The 12,070-nt window shown below is 33.0% G+C and overlaps 1 protein-coding gene across 5 annotated transcripts in view; it reads right to left on the minus strand.

Moving 5' to 3' along the window:
• The window catches only part of RABGAP1 (RAB GTPase activating protein 1), a 159,121-nt gene that overhangs the window by 89,789 nt on the left and 57,262 nt on the right, over nt 1–12,070 (minus strand). For all 5 annotated transcript variants that reach the window (XM_060300459.2, XM_060300458.1, XM_060300460.1 and 2 more), the window contains 4 exons: nt 9,277–9,387; nt 8,825–8,891; nt 8,036–8,138; nt 7,234–7,403 (listed from right to left, as the gene is read on the minus strand). In XM_060300459.2, the coding sequence (XP_060156442.1) occupies nt 7,234–7,403; nt 8,036–8,138; nt 8,825–8,891; nt 9,277–9,387 (451 nt within the window). The remainder of the gene's footprint in view (nt 1–7,233; nt 7,404–8,035; nt 8,139–8,824; nt 8,892–9,276; nt 9,388–12,070) is intronic.

The raw sequence follows: 12,070 nt of genomic DNA on the forward strand, positions 1-12,070 counted from the left end.
TAAATTCAAGTATATAAGAAAGAAATTGTGTGGCAAAAGCAGCCCAAAGACTCATCATAATTTAGGTCACAGGACAAGTGACAAACCAGGAGAAATATTTGCAAATTATATCTCAAAGGGTTACTCTCTTTGATTTCATAAAGAACTTCTAAAAATTAAGAGGAAACGGCCAAAACCAAAGAGCAAAAAATATGAAGAGACAATTCACAGAAAAGGAAAGAAAAATCACCCCTACACATATCAAAAAACAAAATGCTTGTTTTCATTCATCAGAGGATAAATTAAAACTACCATCAGATCCTTATGTTTGACAACGCACTCTGATAAGCCTCTGGAGAAACAGGTACTCTCATACCTGCTAATCTCTATGATTACAACCTTTATAGAGGGGAACGTGGCAAATATAACAAAATTACATATGCAAAATTACCTCATGTGCCAGTAATTCCACCAATAGGTATCTACTCTAAGATGCACTTTCATAAAATCAAAAAAATACATGCACAAAGTGCTATACTGCAACATTACTTGGAATAACAAATGCTTGGGAAAAAATCCAACTATTAATCAATAAAGGACTAGTTGAAAGAAGCATGATTTATCCAAACACAGTAGTAGGCAGTCATTAATAAGAATGAGGAAGGTCTCTATAAACTTATATGGAATGATCACCAGGATATATTAAGATAAAAAAGGTGCAGAAAAATATATATAGTATGCTAGTTTTTGTTTAAAAGGGAGTTAAAAAATATATAGAAGTATTTTATTATTTTCACAAAAAGAAACACTGGAAAGATAACCTAGAAACCAATAATAATGGTTACCTATAGGGTTGGGGAAAGGGAGATATGAATGAAACCAAGACCTAAGAGTATACATTTTTATGTAATTTTGACTTTTGTAGCATATAAGTATTTCAAATATTCAAAAAATAAATTAAACCAAAAAGGAAAATACCCCAAGCCCCCAAATCAAAAATATGAAAATAAATCTAACTATATGTCAAATGGTAACAGAACTACAACGAAAAGAAAATATTCTAGCTAACTTTTGAACAGTACTGATTTTATTGAATATAATCTTATTAGAACACGTTCAAAGGACAAAAAGAGGTTCCACAAAATCTTAAACTTCACTCAACAGTTTTAATATTAATTGCAATACTGATTTTTTGAATGAATGGGAAATTAATGGGAATTTAAAACTATACAAATAATTTCATATTATATACCTGTATTTTTTACATACACAGAATGAGAAACGTGAAAAAATACACAGGTATTGCAGTTATATTAATAGCTCTTTCTCCCCCAAATTTGTTTAAGCATCTATGGAAAAGGTTGAATACACTAAATATTTTGGAAACTTTTCCATTTAGATGCTTACATTTTTAAAGTATATATTGATTTTAAAATATGGGTTTTATTTCCAATTGAAAGAAACGTGTATAACATAAGTTGTACATAAATTGCAATGTGACATTTTGTATATTTTAGAAATGGTGCAAGTTTATTAACTGATGTTTAATTATCCTCATCAGTTAACTGTATTAAATTAAAATATAAGTTTGTCCTCACTGGAATTTTAAACAACTGAAATTTACGTTTTGTAAGCCCATATAATAGTACCTTTTCTCAACAGACATTTTACAAGTTTACAAAATTTTGTTATAAATTTACCAGAAGCAATAAAATAAACATCACTTATTAAGGGTGTTTCCTACAATACTGATATTTTTTAACTCTTTGATAAAGTAGGATAAAGCAAATAGCTTATATTTATTATTATTATTTAAATATTCAATATTAATAAACATATACATGTATAAGAAAAGAAAAAAACCCTGTAATGTTTCATTACTATTAAAAATATGTGAATGAACTCAACTGATTCAGGCAGGGATCATCAATGAATGCTAAAACCATTAGTTAGAAAGGTGCTGAGGAACAGGATATTTGGAAGTTGCCAAAGTACCACCTCAAAGATGATTTGCTAAATGCAGAAAGAAAAATCTACTTTTACAAAGGAGAAATCCAGTAGTTACCATCTTAACCAAGTGATCATACTTCCCAGCAATAGCTGAACCTGTGCCTCCTGATTTAGCAGTTGAAGAGCTCTGGTACAGAAAGCATTTTCTATCTTGAGAGGTACAGTGGTATACTGCATACATGTAAATGTGCCTATATGTACGTACACACACACACACACACACACACACACAGCAAATACACAAAGAGATAGAAGCTCGGGTTTACAAAGAGATAGAAGCTCGGGTTTCCAGTACGGATGGTTATACAAATTACTTGTCTATATGACACTGGCCACATCACTTAGTCTTTCAGACATCAGCTTCTTCATTTATAAAATTTTATTTATAAAATAAAATAAAACATTTTAAGACCCCTACATTGTCTTTAGCAATGAAAATTCTGTAATTTTAAGAATTTAAGAATGATTAGTTGGTCTTTTATTCACCTTATGTTACTGTTGGAAAATCTAGTCTTTAGACCATTTCCTCCTCTTTCATTCCCCACTAATTTTAAAAGTTTCTCTAATATGGTGCCATCTTAATATAGGAATCCCCACAGTTGGGAAGGCTTCCAGGCTAAAAAGGAGTTACTGAGTCACCAGATAATTTTAGTGAAAGGAAAAAGAATCAATTTTTAAATATGTATTTTTAATAACATTTCTATAACTGTTTTCCCATACGTACAGCAATAAACAGAAACTATATATTGAATATTTTAAAAATTTGGCCTGTAGCAGTGTTTCCTTTTCTGTCTAATGAGAACTGCAAAGAGGTTAAAATTTTAAGTTATGCTTAATTTGACTTAAGTAAATCCCAAAAATACTCTTACAGAAATAAAGACAAAAGAAGGATGTTTCTTTGGGAAGAATCCTGGCTGAGACTCTTAGAAGGCTTAGGTATGAATCTTGCTCACATGATATCCCGTAAAATCTATTTTACATCTTTGGATCTATAAAATGTAAACACTATCCTCACTGGATCACTATGAAAATTACATAAGACAGGAAAAGTGAAAGTAGCTGGTCGAGTGATTGCCACAGGAGGGCCTCAGTTAGTGGTAACTGCTATTAATTTTTAAAGCCATGAACATAAAGGAGGAAATAAATAAACTTAGTTTATTATGTTGCAAGGGATGAGAATTAACAGTGCACTAAGATAAAAAAAAAAAAAAACGGTTCAAATTCTTCATACTGCCTCTCTCCTTTCCCCCTGACTACCCCTCAGACCCACCCCAAGACATACAAATAAGGAGAAAAATGAGAGATTATTGTCAGGAATTCCCTGCCCTCCTCCCAGCTTCCACATATAAACTTCAGCTTTTTGCAAAGAAAATACTGACAACTCAGCCTATGTTTAGCTTGTAACTTTAACAGAGAGTCTAGAATAGTCTATCAGGCTATGTCTCAGGCATACATCTGTTTTTGGCTAGTCTACCCTGACAAGTCATTTGTTAGCCTAATTAGATACATTATTCTAAATCACCCACAGAAGAAATACTCTTGTAAACGCATGCAATCTTTGAATCATGGCTGTATAACATAAGACCTCAAGGGAAAAGCAAGATGAGGGTAATCTTACTTATGTTCACTGAGATAAGATTAAAGAAACAGAATTCTAATTAAAGAGAATATTTTTTACATACAAATTTATACTAAAAATATTATACAATTAATTTGTTTGCTAACTCTTACTCTAGAAACTATTAAGAATCATTTCCACCCATTCCCTAAACTTGTAAAATAATGCTTGTAAATTGGTTTTCTTTCTGAAGCATTCTTCCCCTGGGGCTAATCTACTAAATAATCGATGCTGTTCTGATTTCATGACTTAAGTGTTTTTGCTGTCCCACTGATGTCCCTCTCAATAATAATAGCTAAAATGCATGAAGAACATACTATGTGCTAGGAACTATTCCAAGTACGTTGTACAGTTTTTCACTTAATGTCACAATAACACTATGAGGAAGATTCTATCACTGCCATTTCACAGCTGAGTAAACTGACGCTGAGAGAGTTGAAGGAACTTGCTCAAAGTCATAAAACTAGTCAATGGCAAGATCCATGGACTCTGACTCAAAAGCCAAGTTCTAGATGATAATCCTACGCTAATCCTTTGCTCCTTTCATAGTGAAGAACTGGGAGAACAATGCTAAGGAAACCCAGATTTGCTTTGTCTCTTAAGATAACACTGAAAAGAAATCTCTATTCCTGTTCTGCTTGCTACCTTTTTCTAACTATAACCAAAAGGGCTAACTTGGACACACTAGAACTAAAATATTTATTGCTACAGAAAAGTATATTCAAGTAAATCCACATACAACCCTATAATCTTGTATAATGGAATTTCAGAGTTACATGAAATAAAATTAATTCATAAATATTTATTAAGAACTATTATGTTCTAGATGCTTGGGATAAACCAGTGAACAAGTCAGATTAGAAGTCTCTGCCTTAGTAGAGGTTTCTTTTATGAAAAATAGGTAATAATCAAAATAAAAAGAAGTATATTTTGCAGTATGTTGGAAACTAACACCCCTGTAAAAAAATTTAAAATATATCAATGGGGAGGGAATCAGCAGCACCAGTGGATAATCAGGCAAACTGCAGTGTTAAATGGGGGTGGTCATGAGTTGCTAAGAAGTAAATCTAAGCAAAGACCTGAAGAAGATGAGGACTTGAAGGAGGTGAATAACAGCAAGTGGGATCCAGGGGAAGAGAATTTTAGGTAGAAGGAACAGTTGATAGCAAAGGCCCTAAGAGCATGATTAGAGCAGAGGAAGCAAGTAAGAAGTAAAAGAGAGGAATTCGTTTATAACGTAATAGGCAGCAGATCACATAGAGTCTTACAACCTATTAGAAGGACTTAGGATTTTATGGAGTAAAACAGGATTGGAAAATTTTGGCAGAAAGATGACGTGATTTGATGTTAGGCTGCTATACTGAGAATATATCAAAAGGTGACAAAAATAGAAATAGGGAGATGAGTGAAAAGGCTACTCCAATAATCCAGGTGAAAACAATGATTCAGATGAAGTTAATGTAATCTAGGTGGTAAGAAGTAGTCAGCTTCTAGATATGTTTTAAAAGAAAACAGAATTTCTTGACAGACTGGATATGGGGCGTGAAAAATAAGAGTCAAATTCTTGGCCTAAGCAACTACTAGAAGAAGATGCCCATAAACTGAGGTGGTAAGGACAGGTAGGTAGAGCATTTTAGGGGTGAGGGATGAGATAATGACACCTTTTCGGACATGGTAAATTTGAGATGTCCAGAAGGTTAAGTGAAAGAGGGGTATTTAACAAGGAGGGAGTTAATCATCTATATCAAATGCTCCTGACACGTCACTAAGACAAAGACTCAGACTGACCACTTGATTTAGCAATTTAGGTCACTACGAACTTGATTACTTTCAAGGAGTTTTGATACAAAGGAAGGCAAAGAAAGGAACAATAAGTAGAGGGGCAACCGGGGCCAAAAAAAAAAAAAAGCTAAAAGAAGGGAACAGAAATTTTATCTGCTGCCCGCCACAGGAAAGAAAGAGTATAGAGTTTGACCAAATTAACTGATATATATTTTTTAAAACACTCAGTACTCAGAAGACCATAACACAGTCTCTGCAGTCTAGCACTTAAAGTGTCTAATATATAATCCCAAATTACTAGACAAAGAAACATGAAAAAGTGGCTCACTAGACATTAGATTTAGCAGCCCAAGATTTTTAAAGTAGCTATATTACAATTATGCTCAAGAATATAAAAGAAGATCTGCTTAAAATAAAGATCAAAGAGGCAATCTCACAAGAAACAGAAATTATTTAAAAAAGAATCAAATGGACATTCCAGAAAAAAAAAAACAAGATCTGAAATTTTTAAAAAACTCATTGAATGGGGTTAACAACAGATTGGAGATGATGAAAGAGTCAAGCGAACTTTAAGATAGGTCAACAGAAAGTATCCTATCTGAAGAAAAAATCAAAAAATATTTGGAAAAATAAATAGAGCCCCAGAGATCTGTGGGATAGTATCAAAAGGTCAAAAATATGTATGACTGGAATCCCTTAAGGAGAGAGAAGAGAGATGGAGCAGGGAAAAAAGCTGGAAGAAATAATGGGTCAGAATTCCCCCAAAAATGGTAAAAAAAAAAAAAAAAAACCAAACCCATAAATTTAAAAATTCATGAAGCCCAGCTAATCTCAAGACAAACAGAAAGAAAAATCACACCTAAGCACATCATAGATAAAAGTCTAAAAACCAAAGATAAAAAATAATAGGGCTTCCCTGGCGGCGCAGTGGTTGAGAGTCCGCCTGCCGATGCAGGGGACACGGGTTCGTGCCCCGGTCTGGGAAGATCCCACATGCCGTGGAGTGGCTGGGCCCATGAGCCATGGCCGCTGAGCCTGCGTGTCTGGAGCCTGTGCTCCGCAACGGGAGAGGCCACAACAGTGAGAGGGCCCGCGTACAGCAAAAAAAAAAAAAGCAGCCAGAGAAAATGATCCATTACAAAGAGAGGAACAATAATATAAATGCATGCTGACTTCTCACCAAAAACAATGAGAGGGACTTCCCTGGTGGTACAGTGGATAAGACTCCACACTCCCAATGCAGGGGGCCAGGGTTCGATCCCTGGTCAGGAAACTAGATCCCACATGCATGCCCCAACTAAGAGTTCACATGCCACAACTAAGGAGCCTGCATGCCACAACTAAGGAGCCAGCCTGATGCAACTAAGACCCAGTGCAACCAGATTAAAAAAAAAAAAAAAAGAAAATACTTACTTTAAAAAAAAAAAAATGAGAACCACAAGACTGTGGGATGACATCTTTAAGTGCTGAAAGTAAAAAAACTGTCAATCCTGAACCCTATACCCAGTGAAAATATCCTACTGGAATAAAAGTGAAATAAAGATTTTCAGATAAAGAAATCTGAGAGTTATGTCTCTAACAGATCTCCACTAAAAGAAATCCTAAAAGAAGGTCTTCAGGTTAAAGGCAAGTGAGACTAGATGGAAACTTGGTTCTTCAGGAAGAAGTGAAGAGCAACAAAAATGATAAATAGGTGGGTAAAAATAAAACAATTTTCCTCTTACTATATTTAAAATACACATTAACTATTTAAAGATCTAATTGACAGCTTGGATTAATGACATATCAGCCTCAGAAGTAATTTCTCTTATTTCCCCATCTATATTTATAGAAAAGTACAGTACCTGTTTTAGTTTCAAAAAGAAATTTTCAGTAGTACTACGTTTGCTGAAGGGCCAGAATAATCTTTCATTAGGTGAGCAAACTCGGACTTTTGTCTCTAGGAGAAAGCGAACAGGCTCCTGCACTTCTGTTATTACTAAATCAACAGCTGTCGTCATAAACAGCACTTTATCTAGGGAGAGAAAAGGCAGAAGCAAATTTTTTAAATGGAAATATATTTGCTCATATGATTAATGTAAAAGTAATTACTTCTATTACAAACTTTAAATGACATTCAGGAAGAGTATGAAACATCTTGAAAAAGGTTGTTTATGCATAGCATACCTGAAAAGCTACACAAGAAACTGGTCACAGTGGTGCTCTTTAGGGTGGGACACTGGGAACTGTGGTAAACTTTTGCTTTTCCCTAGATACCTTTGAATTTTTAACTATATGTGCATATATTCTCTCTCCACAAAAACAAGTAATATTTAGAAGCCTGTAAATAAATTAAATTATAAATGTAAATTAAAAATAAAAAATAAAATAAATATTTAGAAGCCTGTAAATAAAAAAAATAATATATTTTTTAAAAGTACATAAATAGAAAAGGAAGCAGGAAAAGGAAAAAATGAAGAAAGGAGAGGGAGGAAAAAATACTTTGTTTACTGGTCAAATTTAACAGTAAACTCAAAAAACTATTCAAATTCCTTTGTTTCATCAGAAGTAGGTAAACACTAAATATTTATCAAATAAGTAGTGCTAAGATTTGGGTATCTCCTTGGGACTAAAATTTCTGTTCATGATGTCAGCAATCTGCATCACCTTTAGGAGTTTCTTCATTTACAATCTGAAAATGTGGGGATTTTGGATTCCAGCTCCCAGTAATAACATAGGATTTTCCATCTGAACTTTTGCCCATAGATTCCTAAAGAAAAGAGTAAAAACAACATTAATGCAAAAAAAAAAAAAAAAAAAAAAACCACACACATAAAACAGCTAACCCGCCATTCTGCTGCCTTTAAAAAAAAAGAGGTTACAAAAATATAAGAATATGAAACAGGATCATATATATATAAAAGTTAGGAGTGAGTATATACAAATGATTACAGTTAAAATTAAAGATGTGCCGATTATTTATGCAACTGCTCCTGAAAAGTTATACATAAAGCAAATGCTTGCAAATCACATCAAACCGTACAGACACTAGGGAAATTTACTACCTAAACCTATGTTGAATTCTTCTGTCAAGTAAGTAATTACTACATAAATTTAGTTATGAAAACAAAGGTTTTCACATAATAGCAACAATATGAACACCACCTACTTTTATAAAGCTCATGATAGTTTGCAAATAACTCTCACAAAATGTCTCCTTTGATTCCCACGTCAAACCTACATGATAAACAAGAATTATTCACTATTACACGATCAAGAAACTGAGACAGACTAAGTAGCTCTAAGGTCAGACTAGTAAACAGCAAGTAGGAAATAAGTAAATTTCCTTATCTTTGTTTATTGCTTCATAAATGTGCTTTAACCTTAGATTTGGTGAAACAACCTTTATAGAGGAAATAGTGTATAAACTTAAAAAAAAAAAAAAGCAATCCTTACCAAATCTAACAAGTGCATGTCACTATTTCGTACATCTTTTCCTGGGCTAAGGAGAAGACCAAAACACCTGCAAAAAAAGAACTGACATAAATTTGGAAAAGAGACTACAGAAAGATGTTTAAATTAGATCGCTTTAAAAAAATTCTTCTTGATAGAAAAAAGGACATATTAAAATTATCAATAAAATAGCATTACCAAAATCATCGTTATTTCTTTGAGATAAACAAATTTTATGTTTGCCTTGTGTTATCACATAGTTGAGATCAACATATTAGCTGAAGATTTATGAGAGATAATTCAAAATGAACGAAGTATTCACTTTAATGAACAAAACAATTCCTCAGGGAACAAAATATTTTGCAAATACATTTTTGAATACAGTATATGACTGCTCCACTAGACTGACAAAAACTAAAATTTATATTTAAGCCAAACTTACTAAAAATGTTTACCTTTCAATGGCAAGTTCTTTATTAGTTGTTTGTTGCACATAGATGACAATCTTTTTATCAATTCCTTGGCGTAGTTTAAAGCATTGTCTGTCTTTATCTTTAGGAACTGCACTGTAGAACAACATGTTTCATTAATTTTGCAAAGCACTTTCTCGTAACATACACCAGAACAATTTTTGTTATGATTTGAAAATCAGGCACTGAAAAGAATCACATTTAATTCTTTTCTATGCCTGGTATTCAAATCATAACAGATATTTAAAAATCATCATCTGCCTCTTGATATGAAAATATCATCATTACTGTATGTAATCCACTAAACCATTATAGAAACCATTTATAAAAGCTACAAAACCACTCTTATGACCCCTAAAACGTGGCTTTAGTTTTTTCTTTTTTGTTGCTGTGAAAATTAAATTAGATATTTATAAAGCTCCAAGGCACTCAAAAAATGTTAGTTTTTTTCACTTTCTATTTAGTCACTGTTTTTTACAAATAAATTATTCATGCCTTATTTGTTTAAATATATAATGAAGAAAAGATAATTATATAGATCCTTTGAATTTCAAAACAAGGTGCTTTCAAAAAACAAGAAATGAGGAAGATATAGTCAACAGTAAGCTGTTGCCTAATTCTTCCCTTAAGCAGCAATAACCTTACTGTAAGCATGTGTAATAACTATAAAAATAACATTAATGATGCAGTTAAACATCACCTTAAGAAAACAGTTGAAAATATTCTCTAAATGACAGTTTACCAAAATAATCCCCTGGTCTCCCACCCACCATTTCTCTAGCTCCTTTGTTCTCAAAGGCTTACAAATCTGCTACAGCAATCAGCCAATATACAGCAAATCTAAATTGTGCCTTATTACTGTACAACTTTAAGATAATAGCAACAGAACCATTAGAAGATAATATAAAAGGCTACATGAGAGCTCTGAGTACCTACTCAAACTAAAAATTGGCTCTGAAGAAATAAAATTAGTTTGAATCCCATCTGCACTACTACACCAGTAACCAATTCAAGAACATGTGATAACGCTGAGATTAGAAAATCAAAGAATCTTAGCATAAGAGTCTAAAAATGACCAACGTGCAAGAAAAACTTCTGCATACCAAACTGTCAAATATTTGTGGCTGACAGAATTTTCACCTATGAGGATATGGACAGATCTCAGATTTTAATTTATATTAGATGCACTAGTCTCTATGTTCTGTGGATATTTAAGTATAAATTAATATAATCTCATCTCTCAGCAGTATTTAAAACAACAACAGTGGAAATAAAGTTATCACTGGTGTCCTGAGTCTGAAGGGCAAGGAAAAGCTACATTAATAGGAAGCAGGGTGGAGAGTATAAGCAGTGGAAGTTCACTTCACTGATGTTGGGGGGTCTAGACTGTATTTCTGGTCTTATCACTATCATTGAATGAATGGATCCAACCAAGTAATTTTACATTTAATTCCTATTGTGTAAATTAAGAAGCAGACATCCAGGTTATCTTCCCTGGCTTTCTTTACCTATAAAATAAGGACAATATCAAATGGGGTACTTTGTAGATTAAATAAGATCAGAACGAAGTGTTTTGAATGATATAAATGAAAATGCTCCATTTTCCTAAGGACTAAACTGAAATGCAGGTTTCTAATTTTAATAATATAGGATTATACTTTTTCAGGAATGAAAAGAAGAGCATTAATTCTTGCCACGGCACTTGGTCTATATTTATGCTATGGCGAAACCACAATCTATCTTGTACTATGGCTAACTATATATACATATATTTTTTAAATAGGTGGTAAGTCATATGGGTATACCATTGTATCTTTTTTTAGGTATAACTGACATACAACATTAGTTTCAGGTTTACAACATAACGATTTGATATGTGTATATTTTGTGAAATGCATCGTATTTTTACCATTCTATTCTGGTCAACATTTAATTTCCACTTTTTAATTTTGCTATTATTGTGTTAAGGGGAATGTTCATGCTGATAACTCTTTTGGCACCGCAATGACTGTTTCTGTAAATTCCTAGACATACTACAGAATCACTGGATGAAAGGAACTGCATTTGAAAAGTTCAAATCTGATGAAGAAAGGCATACTTGTCAATGATTTCATCAGTGTATTAGGTCACACAACACTATTTTCTACTGTAACTATAAATTCAGGAAAACAATGCAACAAAAAGATAACAAAGCCCTAACAAATGTGAAAAACAAATGACCATCCAGGGGTTTTCTGTATAGTATTTCCTTGCTATACAGGTGAACAGACCAGGGATATTTGTGATCGTTACCTTTCTACTTAGAATATACCTGATCTCAGAAGGAGGAGAAATTATCCTAGTGCTTCTCTTCTGAGAGATCTTAGAAATCTTTCCTATTCATAACTGGGGTTTATAAGTGATCTACATAAATATTTTTAATAAAGGGAAAAAACTGTTTAAACAAACTGTTCTGTTTCTTAAAAAGGAAAAAAATTATTACAAGGTTTATAGATTACAGTTTCTACTTCCCAGTACAGGAATGCATACTGCAGAAAGCACCACATCACAGTGTTGCTGTGAGAACAGAAATATAGCTAATAAGAAAGCACAGAGCACAAGGCCTCACACTTGATTGTACAAATCAAAGTTGAAGCTGCATTGTACACTAAATTGGCCACCAGATGGCATGACAATTCCAAAGTCTCTTGAGGGAGAGCAATGGTTATCAGTTTTTCAAACAAACAGACCAATCATTGTGCTTTTTAATTTAAAAGCAAGATATTAGAAATCATTCATA

This window comes from Globicephala melas, chromosome 6 (assembly GCF_963455315.2).
Source record: "Globicephala melas chromosome 6, mGloMel1.2, whole genome shotgun sequence".
In the NCBI taxonomy this organism is placed as follows: Eukaryota; Metazoa; Chordata; class Mammalia; order Artiodactyla; family Delphinidae; genus Globicephala; species Globicephala melas.